At 42.3% G+C, this 19,849-nt stretch overlaps 1 protein-coding gene across 2 annotated transcripts in view; it reads left to right on the top strand.

Moving 5' to 3' along the window:
- The window catches only part of LOC103903295 (KAT8 regulatory NSL complex subunit 1-like), a 32,742-nt gene extending 13,168 nt beyond the window's left edge, over positions 1 to 19,574 (top strand). For both annotated transcript variants that reach the window (XM_019473469.1, XM_019473466.1), the window contains exons 4-13: positions 1,221 to 1,351; positions 8,608 to 8,803; positions 10,388 to 10,553; positions 11,701 to 11,865; positions 13,959 to 14,116; positions 15,963 to 16,084; positions 16,324 to 16,378; positions 16,910 to 17,022; positions 18,061 to 18,289; positions 19,081 to 19,574. In XM_019473469.1, the coding sequence (XP_019329014.1) occupies positions 1,221 to 1,351; positions 8,608 to 8,803; positions 10,388 to 10,553; positions 11,701 to 11,865; positions 13,959 to 14,116; positions 15,963 to 16,084; positions 16,324 to 16,378; positions 16,910 to 17,022; positions 18,061 to 18,289; positions 19,081 to 19,365 (1,620 nt within the window). In that variant the 3' untranslated portion in view covers positions 19,366 to 19,574. The remainder of the gene's footprint in view (positions 1 to 1,220; positions 1,352 to 8,607; positions 8,804 to 10,387; positions 10,554 to 11,700; positions 11,866 to 13,958; positions 14,117 to 15,962; positions 16,085 to 16,323; positions 16,379 to 16,909; positions 17,023 to 18,060; positions 18,290 to 19,080) is intronic.
- The last annotated feature ends 275 nt before the right edge of the window (positions 19,575 to 19,849 follow it).

The following is a 19,849-nucleotide window of genomic DNA, read 5'->3' as shown; positions in this document are numbered from 1 at the left end:
CAAGCTCCTCCGCCAGCTCCCTCAGCACCCTCGGGTGGATCCCCTCCGGCCCCATAGGCTTGTGAGCATCCAGGTGGCGTAGCAGGTCATTGACTGCTTCCTCTTGGATTACGGGATGTTCATCCTGCTCGCCGTCCCTGTCTTCCAGCTCAGGGGGCTGGGTACCCTGAGGATAACTGGTCTGACTGTTAAAGGCTGAGGCAAAGAAGGCATTAAGTACCTCAGTAGATACTCTGATATGTGTAAGGGCAAGCTGCAGAATCTAAACATTGAGAATGAGTAACTGAACTGCTGTGGGAACAGCGGAGAGAGACTGTGCTAGATAGATTCAAGATGAATATGGGATGATTCATTGGGTTTTTTCATTGTACAATAGAAATGCCTACTAAAAGGCAGTATAGTCAATAATTACATTCAGATTTGAAACACTCTATGGCAAAATTAAATTGTTCAAAAAGGGAATAAACAAGTTAATGGAAGCTCTACCAATTGAACGCTGTGGTCCAAATACAGTCTGTGACTCCATAAATCTCTGTATTAATTATTTGACAAGAAGATGCTTCCTTCAGGGGACGAAGCTGTGACATTGATAGTGCAGCATGAGGAAAACTGTACTTCTGTTGCTCTTTCATCTTTGTGGGGGTTTGTTGTTTAACTTATGTTAGTGTAGATATACGCATGCAGTGAACTGCAGGTGTTGGGGTTTAATGGTGTGGAAATCAAAAGTGTTTTTGTTTTGACACTTCAGAATCGTATCCAATGAGTGTGTGAACCACCAAATACTCTTTAATACTATATTTCATTAAAACTTCTGAAAGTTTCTATGAAATTAGTACAGCATTTAGTACAGATTTTAGTACAGTATAAGCTTTTTGTCTAGTGGAAAAGGCAGAATAGCTCAAAAATGAGGCCGTCTTGCCCTGAAAATGGTCTCCAGCTTATAAAACAGAGAACGAAAAGCTCTACTGTGATACTTATTTTGTGAAGCTTAAGAATTCATATTTAAAATATGACCTGAGATTGCTGCTTGAAATGCAGTTGATTAAATTGCATGTGATTGTTTACATTGGGCCTATTTAAGTTCAATGTTATTTACAATTGCAGAATGCTCTTTACATTACTCTGCTTTTTTGGTTTTCTGGGCTTTTCGCGCCTCTGCCCTCATCCTTCTTCAGATTCATTATCACATTAAGCTTTACTGAGGTTTTTTTCTCTTGCAGAGCTCTTATCTTGCACAGTCTTTGGGAAACCGTATGTGTCAAAGTCCTTCCTGCACCCCCATCAGTGGGTCTCCAGCACCCCTCAGAGCCTGCGCCACATCACCCCGCCAAGTCAACAGAGTGTTTAACTGGTTAGTTCTCCTTCTGTTATAGGTTGATCAAAGTAATTTCATATTTAAGGCATTGGTGATAGTGGCTAAGAAAGGGATCTTTAGCTAAAAGACTTCTGTATGTACAGTTCAGTTGTAAAAATTCAAAATAGGTATGCATGTCTGTTGGGAGGATTCTAGAGGGGAATTTCTTGTAAGAAGTAATATGAAATTACCAGCTGTGATCTATTGTGTAAAAGAACAACAACCAAAACTGCCAAATATAGATGATGTTGCCTGTCTTGTAGCCAGCCTGTTGGAAGATGTTACCTCCTTTTTACAAATGCATGACCAAAGTACCTTGCCTGTCTAGGTTAAGGTTGGATGCTGTACAGCATCCTGGTGACCTGATTTTTATTTTTTTAACGAGTGGATTTCTGAGCTTTTTGAGTCTCTTCCTTTGCACAGAATGTAGAACATATTTCTCTGCTTATTAATTTTCAATATATGGAGAAGTAAATCTTACCTGTCTTGTTGGTGATGAAGAGATACCTAGAGTTTAGCCTTTTAACTATTCATATTTTTATGGAGCCTTGAATCTGTAAGAAAAAAGATTGCTGATCAACTGTGTGTTAAATGCTGGTGGGGTTGGGGGGCAGTAATTGTTAAGTAAATAGGGAACTTTCCTTCTTGTTCAGTGTTGGTGATGAAGAGATACCTAGAGTTTAGCCTTTTAACTATTCATATTTTTATGGAGCCTTGAATCTGTAAGAAAAAAGATATTGCTGATCAACTGTGTGTTAAATGCTGGTGGGGTTGGGGGGCAGTAATTGTTAAGTAAATAGGGAACTTTCCTTCTGTTGTTCAGTGTTTAACTAGTTTGGTTTAATATTTGGGGGCATGTGTCCTGTGGAAGCAGCCAGTGGGCTTCAAGAAGCTCAGTAGCAAGAGGCAAACTTTAGTCTGTAGAATTGCTGAATAACCTTTTCATCCCATGGAGTACTGGATATATCGGGAGAAGCTCCCTAGAAAATACACCCGTGGAATGCACTGATTGTCCCAATGATTTACCGTGCTGTTCTTCCAACTGATCCATTTTCATGTGTAGCTTTGTGGTATCTCCTTGGGTTTTAGGCTGTTCTCTTTGAGAAGTTTTTCATCTTATTTCCTTCCCTTCTATTTCACTTCTCTAAAGATTTCTCCATCTATCGCCACCTTATTCTTGGGAGGGGGGAGGGGGAAGAATTAGTGCTGCTTGAAAAAAAGCCAAAAACCTCACTTCTTCCCTGTGTCTGATCCTGTAGGAATCGGATAAAGCAGTGATAGCAAAGGAGGGATGTTAACCTGATACAGACAACAAGACTGTGAAACTTGCACTAAAGTCTTGAGGAGAAAATGTTCCTTTCCCTTGCCAGATGCATGCTGCTTTCTCCATTCTTTCTCATAAGCAGGCAGTTGCAGCTCAGTTGCCTTTCAGGCCTTCATCCCTTACAAAAAAGGGGCTCGAATGAATTTTCCCCTTCCCCTGCCAACTTTGTTTACATCTAGAGGAAAGACTTTCAGTCTTTGGTCCTGGATGCCTGTAGACTTGGGGATCTGCAAAAGGCATATGAGCAAGTTTGTTGTAAGGAGGCATAAATGCCCAAGAAGACAGGTTGGCACTTCAAGAGAAAAAATTTGCAAGTGAGAAAAAGTTGAAACCCACTGATTCAGAAGACACATACTGTTGAGTACTCCTTGATACGCTGTGTTTCCGTTTTCAGTCAAGCTGCCTAAACCTAGGAGTAGTACCAATTGGGTTGCAGTTGGCATCATTTCAAACAAATATGCCACCAAGTTTATGGCAAGTTGCTAGTTAATTGAGTAAAATTTGGTGCACTTGCCACTTTTATTTCTTGTGGGGTTTTCCTTATGTTTTCTGTAAGGTCTGTAAGCTACTGAAAAAGCAGGATACAGTCTGCATTTTGCTGCTTGACAGAAAGATTCACTGAAGGCTGGTAAATACGCTGGGACTACCTAAGCTAAGTGTGGTTTGAACTGAAGGTGCTGGGAGAGACTTTAGAGCACTAGGGTACGTGTCGTGCATACTTGCCCGATTCTTACACTCCTTTCCTAGACATCCCAGTCAGGACCACTGCATTTTGTTTCACGCAGAGCCACCTACCTGCTGTTCTTCTGTTAATGTAGGCAGATCCTCCTGGGCCACATCTTGCCATTGTCATCGTGGTGGGTGAAGAACAAACAGTTCAAGCACAGACGGAGTCCTGTGCAAAGCAAAGCCTCGGTTTGCCTATGTCGTACTAGCACAGCGGGGAGCTGCTTTCACCCTCCCGGCGTTCAGAGGCACCTTGGCACTTGATGGCCTGGACTTACCTGCTTGTGACGGGATGTGTCTGGCAATGTGAAGCATCTGTGCCCCGGTTGTTGTGCCCTTCTTCCTCAGCACCATCTCAGTGGCAGGCTGCTGATGCTGGGTGGAACCACTTCCAAGAACTCCCGATGACCACCAGGCCTTCTCTGCACCCCTTTCTCCTTGCCTGTTTTTAGCCCAGCTGCTCCACAGGATACTGAGCAAGATGGACCTTTGGTCTGATCCAGCGTGATCATTCTTGCAAATCATCAGCACCTTCTTCTGAGGTACCTGATGCTCTTATAATCAATGGGTTGAGCTTTAGTCTTGGAGTTGAAATGGGACTAATCACGACATGCAGAGGCTTCAGGCTGATGTGTTGCCTAATGAAATAAAACATCCTGTGTTTTTATTGGGGAAGAGTTTGTTTTCTTTCATAGATGGTTTCAGTAAAGGTTGTTCTTGCTGTATTCATTCAGTAAAACCAGCTTGCGTTTTAAGAGTGGTAGTTTCAGCCTAGGATTGATTGGACTGCAGTAGAATGAGGGAACAGAAAGTATGGATTATTCAAAGCAGACACTAATCAGTGATTGATAGGTTAACAAATTCTTAGCAGATTAGTCCTGAGCTTCAAGCAGTAACATTGCTAATCTTCTGAAGGTAGGTACTTTAGTAGTTGCGCTTTTATTCTGGGCTAATTCTGCAGATAATAAACCTCATTTTCTCTTTACTTATATTGTAGAAATCCAGAGGATTCTGAAAGTATTAGACCAAATTATAAAAGTCTAAAGCTGTTTAAATGGATGTTTTAATCCACAGTTACTTGCAGCGTGGTGCATTGGGTCTCTATTTCATACTTGAAGAGCTAAGAGGTATATAGTGATCTTAAACCCAGCTGAAATGCTACTTTCTGCTTCTCTATTCCATGAAACTTTATGCTTGCTCCCCTTGCAATTAATCTTCTTAATTGCAAGTATGGCACTGTATATTTTATTATATTATATATTATATATATAATTATATATAAAATATATATATTTTATTATACGTAAGTTACCAATTTTGATAAACTGAATTGGTAGTGCATGTTTCTGATGTGAAAAACCAAAAGGCTGAAGAGTTGGGTTGCCAGGGATACCAGGTAGTCGCTATTCTTCATATAACGCGAGCTCTGGCCAGGCCTCCAGTGCCTGGCTCTGATTAACAGCTAATTCCATGAGAATTCCATGAAGAGGAAAAAGTAGAGGAAGCTTGACCTTGCCCCCGGGGAGGAGCACCTCCATCTTCCCTCATCAGGAACGCACATCTGCTCGTAGGGCAGGCTGTTGTTAATAGTTTTATTAGAAAGAACGTGAATTTCTAAATCGACCTGCTGGAGCTGGTGAAGTTCTGACTTCCGAGAGTGAAGGTTGATTGCTGTGCTGCAAACAGGTTGAACAACCACTGCTTTGCTTGCTCTGTTTGAAACAATCGCCACCGCGGTGTGAAAGCAGGAGCCAGAGACCCGTAGGATAATTGCCAGGACCAGCAGTAGGATCAGCGGCAAATGTTAACGTTGCAAATGCACCACTGAGTTGCAGTGATCACTTTTTGACCCTAGCTTAGGCTGTCGGGGAGGGGAAGAAGAGGCCCTGAACAGCGTATGTGTGTCCCTTCTGTTTTACTGCAGTACTTGGACCTGTCATCTCTGCTACGTAACGTGTGAGCCTTGCTCTTTCGTTCAGGCTTGGTGGTGTTAATTCAAACTTGTTACTATGCGTTGCTGTAGCCTGTTTTTGCAAATATAGCATTACACGGTGTTCTCATTAATATCTTAAGCTCAGTCTCTTCAAGTTACAGAACTTGTAACTCTTCAAGTTAACTTGAAGAGACTGTGCTTAAGGTATTAACGAAACGCTCTGTTTTCTTCTGGTGCCTAAATACTTCTAAGACTTTTTTCAGTGCTGTTTACTCTTCTGTAGAATTGGCTGGGTGCTTGTGTTGGGAAGCAGTTCCCTGATAGGCAGACTGTGGAAACATCATTGAGAACTCTGGTTGTATCCAGCTCACATCCTGTGATAAGCATGAAACTCTTAAGTACCCAAACTGGAATTGTGTCAGATACTAGGAATTCCGTTGGACCTTGTCAGGGAAGAGACCAAAGGTTTTTGAGCATATACTGAGAATCAGGATTTCCATTTTGGAACTCGTAAAAATAACTTCCTATGGATAGTTCCTGTGCCGTGTAGTATGATCTGTCTTTGATCAGTCCTAAATGAGTAGATACATGTAACATGATCCCAAAATTTAAATATTGTGTGTCTTCAGATTTTTTTAGTTAAACTATCCTCTGCTTGTGTTGGAAATGCTGCCTGACGTAACTTGTTTCTGTTAGTCTAGTAATGGCTTTTGAGGCTTCTGCCTCTTTTGGAAAGAAAACTGTATCTTGTAGATTTGAAAGCGTGGATTTTTCACAAGCTGTGCCATATATTTTTAAAGTTTCTTAATACAGAGCTTTATTCAGCAATCAGAAGAGAGTAGTAAGAGCCCTAGAATTCCTCTGTATTTAACTTTGATACGTTGAACCTCCTGTTTAACACACAAGGTAATAGAAATTTCTCAAACTTTCTTATTCACAGAGCTCCTTGGAAGCTTTTGATGAGACTTTATTAGAATGCACTTGAGTGCAAGTTCTGGTACACCTTGAATGCAAGTTTAAAAGTGTTCTCTAGAGTTAAGCTTTCTAAATGCCACTGAGACACTTATACCCCTGAGTCGTCTGTGATTAAACTGAAAATATATCTCAGATTTTCCTAGTCTGGTTATCCCTAGCTCTTACAGGATCATTGGGTGTATAAAACTTCACAGGGGAAATCTAAGGCTATTTTGTGAGAATAAGTAGATGTATAGAGAAACTGCAGATAAAATTATCCATGTCTTGTAATTTTTTCCGTGGTATTCAGGTGTGGAAATCTGTGGTATTCAGGTGTAGAATCAAAAATTTAGCATTAGAAGTTAATTTTCTTTGTGTGACAAATAACAATAGGGCAGATGCAAACACGTGAGTGAGTACGGGTTTTTTATGGAGATGAACCCAGTAACTGTGGTTCTGGCCATGAATCTTCTCCTTTCCTTCATTGTTCCACTTACCTGGAGTGACAGAGGCAATGAGCTGGAGAGTGGTGGCCTGGTTTCAGAGGTGAAAACAAATCCTCATGTGTGGCTGAATGACACTGTGCCCGTAAGCCAGATGGGGTTGTATTTGGGAGATGGGTTCCACCTCAGCAAAACCGAGCCTCAGAGGAGAGAACTGATGTAGAGTATCATCATCAAAGTACAAGATGATGTATACTTACGCGATGAAATCCTAGAAACAACAGCTAACTTGTATTAATTTATAATGCAAATTATATTATTGCTCATCACACCACTAACACACTTCTAAACCATTGCTTGTGTTAGTATGACTTTGGGCTACAACATCTTCTTAAATGCTCACTTTTCAGGTGGGATGGCCTGTTTGCATCACGCAGGCAGTAAGTTCTTTCCAGTTTGGGCAGCAACATCTCATTACAGCAACCCTTTCCCCCTCGTCCTGCTACCTGAGCTAGCTAATGCGGAAGTTAGTGTGGTTTGGAATTGTTCAGGTCCAAAATACATACACCAATTTTGCTGCAAACCTGTGTTTTCTGTATAGGCCAACAGGAGGCATGAGGCCATTGGGAAAGAATAGTCTTGTGCAGATCTGCTGTAGACTTCAGAGGTTTATCGTACCCTGTTTTATAGAACTAGTTTGGTTTTGCTTATGGAATGTCAGTAGTGTATGTTTTTGCGGAATACTTTCTCACTTGCATTTTGCTTCTCGCTGTTGTCCATAAAATTTTGTTATCTTCCTGGTCTGTGCAGTTAAGAAGAGGTGACTGGGGAAATCTGGGTCTCTGTAAGCACATCTCTTCCTACAGATAAGTTTCCTCGTGTACATGTGTTTATAGCTGAACAGGATTTGGCTTATAACTATAAACTGAAAACAAATGGACAACAGTACAGAATGCTGTAACTTGGCTGTAAATCAGCAGCTCTTCATTTCATGAAGAATGGCAGGGGCAGGGAGGCTTGGGTTTTTTCTTGTTCTCAAGACTTGTCACCAACCAGTACCTCAGCTCAACGTCTGGTGACACCGATTTCTGCCAGGCAGTCCTACAGTTCAGCATGGAGTTGGAATATCCAGCTAGAACCTTTCTGGTTCACATGACAAAAATACAGATTTTAAACTTCTAGTTTTACTAGAACGTTTGTTATGCAAACCAAGAAAAAAAATTATCACGCTTGATTGGGACCAGCAAAAGTAACAGAGAAATTAATTTTTTTTTAAATGATAATACGAATGTGTGATCAATTACAAAAAGAGAAGATCTTTTATGAAGGCACTGTTTTACAGATGGTTCCAGAAGAAGAATACGCTGCAAGGCAATAAACTTGTATCTGCTTATTGAAATACAACCTTAGATTTAACCATAACTCCATGGTGAACAGAGAGAAATGGAAAGGATGTTTGCCAACGTTTTTAGGTTTAACGGCTATCTTTTTTTATGGGAAGTAAATGACTTTGTTATTATCAGATGATAAATTGAGCTGCTGACTGAAGTTCTTTGTTGGAGAAAGAACGCATGTTATTAGTGGCTGCCACATCTGCATTGGCTTTAAGACTTTCTGTCCTTAACTGATGAATATATAGCTGTTAAGACCCTTCAGTGTCCATTTCTGTGCTGAGAACGAAATATTCAGAAATCTACATACCCCTTGAGAGAGAATGTAGCAAAGACTAAAAATGTGATGAGAACAAAACTGGTGAGCACTAGCTGCAGACATAAATACTACAGAGTCTTTGGGTGTCACAGCCGCAATGATAAATACAGAACTACAACTTGCTGCTCTTGCTCTGAGTGAGTTGCTTTTCATTCGGTTGCAGTTTGCATACTGGCTCTTCCAGCAGCAGTTCTCTGATCGGTGTGAATGTTGAAGAGAGCTTTGGCAAACAAAACCCACTTAACAACCTTGTTGCGATGCCGGACGATACCTGCATCGCGGCTAGAATCCGCCCAGTTTGCAAATACAAGAAGCGCACGCTTGTCCGAGCTACCTCCGTGTCTCACTTCAGCAGGAAGGTAAGTGAAAGTTTTGACATGTGGTTACTAAACTATGCTGTGTTTTTATTTAATTTATTTTTAGGAAAAACTGTTGTAATGTTGGACTCTGGTTTTAGTACAGTGTTTTCTGAGCACTTTTCATGTAGAATTTCAGAAGAAATTCCCAGATATGTCAAAAAAAGTCATGAGTTCTCTGCTTAACTGTTGTTTAGAAACTGATTCTAAATTTCTGTTCTTAAAAATCAGGGAGCCGTTTTTTCCGAGTAACGATGACCAGAGTGTACCTCAGACTTTAGCATGGGCAGCAACCTTCTGCCACTTACCTTTTGGAGTTGATGACCTTGGAATTGTCCAGGGGAAAAATCCCAACCCCAAACCACAACACAAAACCTACCACCCACCCAAAAATAAAACCCCAGGAATACATAACCTTAGTTAAGACTTAGCAAGCTGGTGTGTGATGGACTGTAACTGGGTTGTGGTTATTTGAAGGCTGAGCTACCAAGCCTGGTGAAATAAGCACTCCTTGGGCACCTAGCTGTGAGTTACCTGACAATTAAAAGATGTTTACTATATTAATTCTGACACACAAAGAACATGTGTGGTTACATCTGTCAGTTGACAAGTTGTAGTTTGTTACACCGCTCATATCTTATTTGCTTGTTTGTAGCCTTTTCCTCAAATATTGATTTACAAGTAACAGGTATTTAACAAGCTGCAGATTTAAGACAAAAAGATTAAAAGTTGTGTTACTTTTCCTTGTCTGATCTTTGTTTCGCCAGAACGCAAAGCCAGTATGATTTAATTCAGTCCGCTTAGGCTATAGGTAAACGCATTATTAATGGTCCCTCTTCTGGTTTGACTGATACTATGGAACCTGGTATATTGATGGGGAAGGGGCATCGGGTGTGTCGTAGTGACAGCGTGGGGGGAAGTGGTTGAACAAAGACATCAGGGCTGTTGTGGCTGCAGCTTACACTTCCGACAGACACGTGAGGAAAAGTAGAAAATAAGACAATATTGGTCATAATATTGTCTTATTGGTGGATGCTGCTGGTGGTGGATTGCTCGCCTAACAGTTTTTATCAAGCTTTGTGGAAGCATCAGGGCTACAAAAAGCCTTTAAGGAAGATGAGGAAGAACAGGATGAGAAAAGGCACAGAGGTGTTTGAAGTTTTAAAAAGAAAATGATTAAGTATTATGGCTTCACTGGAATCACCAAGGAGCAGCTCTGTTGGCTTGGAAATAGTAGTAAAGAATCACACAAAATGTGTCCCTTAATACCCTGAATTATTTTATAAGGTAGTTCATCCATGGTCAGAAGGAGAAATGGCCTGTGGTAGTATTCTTGCACACTCTTTTAACATTGATCCTGGCTCTTGACTTTATTTTTTTGCCCTGCAAATCTGCTGCTTGGTTATGGTTTTGGTTTTGAGGTTTTTTCTCCCAGTTTTTCAAAACTTGCCTGGCTTTGCTTTTTGGTGAATGGAAACTAGTGTACCTGTAGAAAGCAGACTGGAGATACTGGATCTCAACTTCCATTTTACTTAAATCTGAAACACATTTCCCTTTTAAAATGTTGGATCTCCTTTCTTCTGCTAGCTGCTGAAACCTCTCACCGTCAAGTGCAGCTGTGAATGGCCCAACTCTTGCATCCTGTGTAGCTGCAAAGCCTCTGTCCAGACAATAGATCCTGATACCATGTCCCTAGAAGAGCGCATAGCCCTCCTGGACTCTGGCTTCCACCCCATACTCTCCTTATCTCATGGTGAGTAGATCGCATGTTGTAAAGTGAAAGAGGATGCCTTACTGCGCCACTGCCCTCTTTGCTCTTCCTCCTTACATCCAAGGAGGTTAAAAACATGCTAACAGAGTTGCAAGCATGTTTCTAGAGGATAACGAAAAATGTCCAGTGGTGTTCTGCATGGTAACCAGACACGTCGTCTTCAGTCTAAGGGTGCAGTCTGTGGAGATTTCTGAGCCTAGGAAACCGTGTTGTGTCTTTGGCCTGCGTCTGAGGCAGTTCCCATCTCTAGTTTAATGTAAGCTTAGATCACTTCTTTAGGATCAGCTCTCTGTGTCTTCTGCAAGGAACATCCTAATTCTGGAGGCTTGCAGAACAACTGTTGTAAGTTCCTGTTACACCCCTGCCCTGGGGGCTACTTGAAAGACTGAACATCTAATGCTGATTTTGACAAGGTGGGTGGCAGTTGTTTGGTAGACCTCTAGCACCAGTTTTGAGTGTGAAATCACTGTTTGAGTCTAAGCACTCGTTATTTAAACACCTGTGGCCTTCTAGATGTGCTCTGTGGTTACTTTATGAACTATGCTCGGTAGAACCTTAACATTTAGTTTCTGTTTAAATAACTGAAGGACAATAGTGGCTGCAGCACTGCTAGTGCCTTTAACCATGGAAGAGCAAGAATGTGCACTAAGTAGTTATGGAGTAGGTTAAGGGACAGTGAGGAAAAGACTCTTTCTACTGTGCCACTATGAGAGCATCTCTCAAAATATTTTTATCACTTAAAAAAAGTATAAGCTCACCTCTGCTCGCTAAATAATGATGCAAACAAGTGCCAAGTAATATGTAGCTGGATATGATTCAGGTTAGCGTAGCGTTAGGGTGAGGAAGCTCGATGGCAAGGTATCAGGTTCTGGCTGTCAGATTGCATCTAGCAGAGGGCCAGGGCAGAGGCTGCTGTTCTGGGGACATTCTCATCCTGTTCTCTCTGTCACAGCATGCATGGGGTGAGAGAGCCTGCAATCAACCTTGCTTGCTTTAGTTACCTGTGTCACTTCATTCTTTTACTGAAGTACTAACAGCTGTGGATTGCTAATGATGTGTATGCAGTGCTGCGTATGTGAAAAGAGGAGAACTTGTGCTTACCAAAATAACTTGTTTTTTCCACTTTCAGGCAACCCTCTCCACTTGCACTTTGAAACCTTATTAAGAGAGGACAGATTGCATAGACTACTGAGCCATGAACTCAAGACTCTAAAGATGTCCCATTTTGGAAAGAAACAAGATCCAACTAACAGCACATTCCCAAAGCTACACTCTTCGCTCCTGCTTGCCTCCTGTAAGTTAAGCAAAATAGAGTTTGAGATGAAGTTAAAAAATTAAATGTGGGCTTTTAACCAGTACCTGAGGGCAACCAGTCAAGGTAGAGTGGAGAAGGTAGCTCACTTTCTTCCAGTGGAAGACAATCTGAACTCTGTTCTATAATAATGTCTAAGTGACTGAGTCCAACATCTTGCAAACCACAGAAATTCTGACCCCCTTGGAGGGACACAGAAATACTTGCCTCAGCCAAGTTATTAAAAATAAATCAATAAATCTTGCCATTCTCTGTATTTCTTTCAAGGGAACAAGCAACCCAAAAAGAAGCTTTTCTGAACCTTTATTTGAAATCGGAGTAGAGCAGTATTTGCCTGGCAAAATTCTAGTGTTGTTTTTCTGCTGTGATAGCAATTGCTGTTCCATTTGCATGCTGCTCTTACGGCTTTGGAAAGCCTAATTTTTTTCATCAGCCTGTCATTGTTGGTTTTTTTTTTTTTTTTTTTGGTCTACAGCAGTTTAAGGTAAGTGACAGAAGACTCAAACCAGTTTCAAGACAGGAAGAGGGAAACCCAGCTAAAACACATCCTGGTTTTTAAATGAACTAGAGTTGGTGTTCCATTTGGCCTTCTTTTAAAAGGCGTGGTTTTATGCCAAATCATTTTTTGAAAGTAGCATAATGTGCAGACTGCAAGCTGGCCGTATCCTTGACATTCTTACAGGACACAGTTGCTGCATCTGGAATATTCTTTATGTTCTGTGGTTGCTGAAGCAAACTATCATGAACAAACCAGATAGTATTTAAAAAAAAAAACCCAACAAAAAACAAGTGAACAAAAAAAGCCCAAAACAGCTTCCATGCTGAAAGTACATCGGCAGCCTCAGGTTGTGTGTTTTTGGCCCTAACTATCAGAGCTACAACTTGATTTAATGATGTTTGACGAGTCTGGGCTGAGATTGCATAGCTTTGAATGGGGATGGATCTTGTTTTCTAAGAGAAGTGTTCTGGAGAGAGATCATCCTTCCAATAATCAGCTCAGGATGTACTGATGGTAGAACAAGCAGGTGGTTAGTGTTCAATAAATGTGAGGAACCTACCAGAGGATGCTTGAATAACACACCAGTGTAGATTCTATCAGCTGGTCAGCAGCTGTTTGACTTTTAACTGATTTACCTTTCTATACCTCCTTCCTTTTTTCAAATATTTAGCCACAAGACTACACAAAAACTATTATTATTTATGGGCAGCATGTATGGGTGTGTGTGTGCGTAGACACCTACTGTGAAGAGTGTGTTTTAATGGATGATGCAGTAATGCAGGATGATTTTCCTATATTTTTAACTCTCTAAGAGCCTCACAGAGCTAGATCTTTAGGGAGGATTTGAATAGTGGAGTAACTTGGCAAATAGGTTTGGAAGATTTCTCCATTTGTGGTATTCAGCATGGAATAAGCCAGTCACAAACGGGAGAAAGAATAAAAAGTTAACTGATGGAGAAAAAGCATATCAAGCTGAGGTTCTATAGGACTTCAGGGAGAAGAGTACATTTGTCTTAAAATTGGTGTGGTTTGTCATCGGACTGATTGTTTGAAATAGGACCAGCCTGACCAGTTCTACAGTGAAGGAAGCTTTTTTAAGTGGCTGTATTTTGGACTGGGGAGTGCAGTTCTTGATGGCTGTAACACCTACTTCACCTTCCACTTTATTTTGGGATTGCCCACCAAAAGTAATGTTTTTGGGCTAGCATCTTCAGTGCTGCAGAGCACTTGAGGCATCTGTTTTACATTTGTTCTCTAATGCCGATGTCTGTTCTGCCCTCTGTTCCCCAGGGTGGGTTTGGTGACCTTACGAGGGTAGCAACATCACCCACCAGTCCTGAGTCAGCCTGACTTCACCTTGGTTTTTCTGTTCACGTTTTATAGAATCATAGAATCATTAACGTTGGAAAAGACCTCTAAGATCATCGAGTCCAACCATCAGCCCAACACCACCATGCCCACTAAACCATGTCCCTCAGCGCCTCATCTACTCGTCTTTTAAATACTTCCAGGGATGGTGACTCAACTCCTTCCCTGGGCACATGATCTGTTTTATTAACAGTTTCATTGTTTGAAGGGAGAAGGCAGCTTGAAGGAACATCCAGTCACAGCTTTCCTGTTTCCAGTCCTTGGGCACATGAATACAGTTCTCTGCACCACCCGCTGTCCTTGTACCCAGAGACTCCTCCAGCCCGTTCTTCCAGCCCAATCCCTTTCACTGGCAGCTCAGCAACGGTGAGTTGAAACAAAAGCTGTGGCAAATGAATCTGAAAAGGGGGAGTAGCCTGGGATACCTCTCTTACCGAGTATTGCCTTGGGGCTGCAGACTCGCTGGGAATTCGGATGGGTTGTTACTGCTAATGGACTGCTGGGAAATGCAGTTTGGATGTTGGTGTTAAACAGCAACAGCTACGTGCTTCTTCACTCTTCCTCAGGCAGTGCTCAGCTGGCTAGGTGCCTGCTGCACTGCTTCCCCAACCAGATTGGTTGGTTTCAACTTTGGTACTGACCATACTCTACTGATTCCTTTTTTTTTTTTTTGCAAGCAAATAGTTATATGCACACAATGTTACAGTTTTATTTGGCTACAAATTAATAGTAGAGATTTAATTGCTATGGACTTCCCTATAAGAAGCAGGAACATCAGCCAAGAGATTATCTTTAACATTTTCTTGTTTTTCTACAACTAGGAAAGGATTAAAAAATACATCCTGCAACAACCACTTCTCTAGGAAGGCATTGAGTAACTCCTGGTTCTCCAAGTACATTGAGCAAAGGAAACCTTGAAGGACGGGGGCTCAGACTTCCTATCCTTACCACTATTCCCTTCCTCTCTTTGTTTATAGGTAATTGTTAGGTCTAACTGACAGAAACAGACCTTTCTCAGAGCTGAGGCTCTCAAGTAGCTTTTTCTAGGTCCAACTGTGTTGTGCTTCAGGTCCGTCTCATGGAGACCGACACAGTACTTGTGGATCTTCACTGGACTCTTGTAGAAGGGGGTAGTGGGCTCCTCCATGGAACCTGCAGTCCCTGTTACACCCATTTCACTTGCATCAGCTACTCATTTTCTGTTTTTTTGGCTCCCGTGTTGTTAGTGCTTTCTTTGCAAGTGCTCTTCTCCCTCTCTGATGCACAGAAGATTTAACAGTCCAACCCTGAGCTGGCTGCTTCTTTTGTAAGCTCTTCTTCCAGGTACAGTCTGTACTTCCTAAACAGATTTTTAAGGATGCTTCTGAGTAGTCCTATGCCTATTAAGGTTTTTAAATATTACATCAGTAATAAACCATAGCTATCCTTGTGGCCACCAAGAACTTCAATTTGTGGTTGGCCTCTCTACCTAGAAACAAAAGGACGTTTGTTTGAGAAAGGAACAAAAGAACTGTAGCATCTTGGAGACTTCTTGGCTTATAAGTAAGGGGTACACTTCCATTCTGGATTGCAGGTCTAATCTCCAGCTCTGCAGGGAACCACAGTATACGGCCCTCTTTATAAACGGATCAAAATGCATCTCAAAACTACTTAGGGATCTCTTCATCCCACTGTTCCTAGGACGTTGTTCCAGAGCCTCGCTCTTTGGTTCGGAAATACTCTGACTTCCAGCCCAAATGCTGTGATACTGCCATTTGTTGTCTCAACAGCGGTATCCTCCGCCTCAGGAAGGTGGTGTTCTTCCATGGGTTTACTTGTTTTACTTTTTCCTTTTCAGCCCTTATTTTGCAAGGCGAAACAAGTACAGCTCCTTTAGTCTACTGAAATGACAGGTTTTTACTTCTGGAGTTATCATCATAGCCTTTTTCTTTGCCCGTTAATTTTTTTGCGACACGGATGACCTATATATATAGAGTTATAAGTGAAATCCCACCCACTGAGGTAGGTTAAGTATTATCCTGCTTCATATAGGAATAAACCAAACTATAGAGGTTGTATGACATGACCAAAATATCACTGAACGCCAGTGACAGTGGAAAGAGCCCACTGTGCTTGCTGTTACGGAGAAGTTGCATTCTGTGGTATACCCAAATACGCTTTTGTGCCAACATTAACTTTCTGCATGGGGTTTTCTCTTCATTCTGTGTTTCAGCAGTCCTCAAAAAGAAGAAAAGTGGAATGTTCCTACGACATCGATAACATTGTGATCCCAATGTCAATGGCAGCTGCCCCTCGAGTGGAGAAGCCTCAGTACAAAGAGATTGTAGTACCGAGGTATCTACAGACCAGGCTTTATTGATCCTCTCTCCTGTGGGTGACAGGAGGAAATGGCTTTAGCTGGGCAGAATGAGAGCTGTTCCTCTCAATGAAATGACATAAGGAAACTATTCCTAATGGATAAAAAAAGAAAGAATTTAAAAAAAAAAAGAGGTATTAGTATTGCCTGGATTTAAATGTTAGTACCAAACGTGTTTTTCTTTGAAGTGATCTCTAGCTTGTGTTGCCCCTTGCAGCTGGAGGATAGTAGAGCTCGAGGAACTGGAGCCTTTCAATCAAGCGGACTCTGAGGTAAGAAAAGTTTTGTCGATTTGTCTCAAATGCCTGTAGCCATTCTGAGAACGTGCAAATGGCACATGAGTAGCTCTAGAGTCAGTCTTTACCAGTTATTAAATTCTGCCAGCCCAGTAAGCAAAGTCGCTGTATGAAATGTCGTTCAGTTCTGCCCAATGCAGTTGCATCTGAAGCCAGTGAAAGGCCAGCAGAGATGAGGCTTGTGGTGGCGTGTCAGCTGTGGGTCACCGCTGGTAGCTGCAGGCAGAACAAACCCTTTCATCGTGCATGATGTAATGTCCCCGGTAGCTCTTTCTATGGTGCGTACAACAGCCTGCATCTGTCCTGACAATTCAGGCTGACGAACAAGTTCCCAATTCAGTACGTAATGAAAAGTATGAAAATGAGGTAGCGATACAAAGTGCGTGTGCTGGTTCCCAGGCAGTTTGAATGGGTTAGCTATTGCTTACCTGGATTTCTAGAACAGTAGGCTTGGCATGCGGGTGAGATTTCATGCTCTAAGTATTCAGACAAAACTTCTCTTCCTAGCTGGAGGATACTTCTGATGAGATGTACTTGAGTCATCACTCCAAATATGAAGATCTTGAACGAGCCCGCTGGGATTCCTGGGCAGCAGCTACTTCCCATAAGCGAGGAAGCAGGTACTGTTCTTGCTAGCAGACACGGAAGAAGGTGGCTTTATTCGTTCTTCATTTTAAATTGTAGAGATCCTGAGTCAAGAAGTTCCTCTTAAATGAAGAGATCCTTGGGTGCCCGTCATTTTGCTCATATAAGTCTATTACATAACAGAAGCAAAACATTGATTAAAATAGGGCCTAATCAGCAGAATAGTAATGCAGCATGTCACAGTCCTGTTAAAAATTAGCTTCATACTAAGCTCAGGCTCGTGTTGAGAGCTTTGTGTTAACTGTAGTACTTCATACCTCTTCCAAGCATTTTTCCTCTGGCTTACTTAATAAATTTGACAGAACTCATTGCTACGGAGATTGTTTTTCAATTCACTTGCTGTATCTCCTTACCTTTTTACCTGTTGCCTGGACAAAGAACAGTCTGTTCTGTGTCCGGAGGTACACGTGTTCTGTTTGCGTGGGTAAAAGCTGAATTCTCTGCCTTTCCCTCAGTTGGGGCAGTTGTAGGTCTGTCTCTGCTTTCACTGTATTTTGAGAGTTTCATATTTTTGCGATCCCTGCCTCTCTACCAGAGCTGAAGTTGTGTGATGTTTTCACAAGTTATTGAGTAGGGAGAGGGACTGACGCGTCACACTGTTAGTAATTCATACCTCCAGAAAAAGGCCAAAACAGTGTAGTCACACCGGGGGAGAATGTTGGCGTACCTCCAGGTAGCTGCAGATACAGCAGTTTTGTCTCTAGTAGCTGGTGTGGTTTTCTGTTGTCTCACTTCTTTTCACAAGGTTTTAATCTCTCGTGATGCTTAATCGTTCTCTTCATGCGCAGGATGAGTGAAACGGACAGTGATTGCCCAAGAAGCCATGAGATGCTCTTTGAAGAGATGATAGGAGAGAAAGGGCTAATGAGTTAAAGCACTAATTGGGCAATATGATCTCATCTTATTGTATAGAGGGGATAAAGCATACATTTTTCACTGTACAGTGATCTCATTTTTACTTGGGTTTCTTGTTATACGCAACTGACTGTGCTACAAATACTGCTTTGCTTTAGGTCGTCCACCAAAGCAGACGGCCGATGGGCCGGGCAGCCCCAGCCAGCATCTCCAGTTACTGGATTTAATTGCCTTAATGATCTCTATGTGCACCCTTCTACTGGCTTGCACAGCCCTGAGACTTGCAACGATTTGCAATCCCTCGCTGTCCACAGTAGGACCGGAGTGGTGCTGTCTTGCTGTGAAGACACCCAATCTTCCCTGGAAATGCTTGATGATGCAATACAGGTGAGGTTACGCTGTAAAATGTCAGCTGGCTTCAGCTTGCATGTTCTTTTCTAAAACAATTTTACTGCTACAGAAAGTAACTTTTCTGAAAGCTACATGAGCTTCACACTGCTCAAAAGAGAGTTCAGCTTGTGTGTCTGCTGAGACTGGGGCTGGCTAAAGGATTCAGAGCGGGGTAGATTATTCTTCTTTATGTCATAGTTTAATTCTAAAACCATATTGACCCAGAGTTTGAGGTTACTCTTAGTGGGTGGGACTGAGTCACCTACATGAAAGCAAATAGTTTCAGGCAGTTGTACACATCATGGGATACTTCTTTGGCAGAAGGAGTTAACTTTGTTAAGGATTAAATTCTGAAACTACCAGGGGAATTGAATTTCCTCTCGTCCTTAGGGATGGTCTTATGAAGGTCTTACAAGCACAGTCTTACACTTCATACCAGATCTGTCCTTGGTTTGGGCCCAAGTGCACAGTGTTTGCTTTGGAAGCCTTTTCAGATAGAGACTGTGAGAAGCAAGGCGTGTCAGTGGAGATGGCAAGGCAGTAGTCTTGATACCAACGGAAAGCTGAACTGGTGATCCTGGAAACGTTGTGAATAGCGCACACTGTTCATTGCTCTTAAAACTTGACTTTGCTCTGGCACCCTGGCAAACTTAGAGCTAGCTTTCTAAATCGAATCTGCTGGTCTTTCAGCAGATTGGCATGGACAGGGAGGAGATGGTATTGTAGAGTTCTTGATTCTAGGCTTTTGATTTCGGCAACTTCTCCCTTCTCTCCTTTTCACTCCACAGAAGGTACAGCCTTGGGAGCCTCGCACGTTTCCACTTTCAGATTCTGCATACCAAGGTCTTCTCCAGCACTCAAGCGAAGATAGCTATGATCAGGCTGACTTTCAACCCTGGGTCTCTAGCAATAAGCAGGGCATCAGGCCTACCTCTGTAGACACCGTCACACCCAGCTTCATGGGGATGCAAGTTTCAGATACACACAACAAAAGCATAGAGGAGTTCACGGTCCAGCACTGCAACCCAGGAAAGCCTGTCAACAACGATAAACCCAACCCGTGGTGTGTATGAAGTGTCAGCTACACGTGCTGCAGTGTCAAAAGGCTTGTCCGCTGGACTGGTGCAGTGGAGCACAAGCAGTGTGTGGCACTGCTGCGTGTCAGACCTCGTTTCAGCAGCAGATGAGGAGATTTCTGGATGAGGAGGGGTTTAGGCACCTGACGGAGCTGTGGTGCCGGACCTCCAAGAGAGAGTGCTTTTCAAAAAGACCAGTTTCTGGTCAGCTCTGAAAAACAAGGCTGCTTGTCCGCTGGACTGGTGCAGTGGAGCACAAGCAGTGTGTGGCACTGCTGCGTGTCAGACCTCGTTTCAGCAGCAGATGAGGAGATTTCTGGATGAGGAGGGGTTTAGGCACCTGACGGAGCTGTGGTGCCGGACCTCCAAGAGAGAGTGCTTTTCAAAAAGACCAGTTTCTGGTCTTCAGACCAAAAAGACCTTGTTCTGAAAAACAAGGCCGAACTGCCTTGTCACAGGAAGGTTAGGTGCAGACAGAAAA

This window comes from Aptenodytes forsteri, unplaced genomic scaffold (genome assembly GCF_000699145.1).
Source record: "Aptenodytes forsteri isolate BGI_AS27 unplaced genomic scaffold, ASM69914v1 Scaffold428, whole genome shotgun sequence".
Classification (NCBI taxonomy): Eukaryota; Metazoa; Chordata; class Aves; order Sphenisciformes; family Spheniscidae; genus Aptenodytes; species Aptenodytes forsteri.
This window is presented reverse-complemented; position numbering and strand designations above follow the sequence as displayed.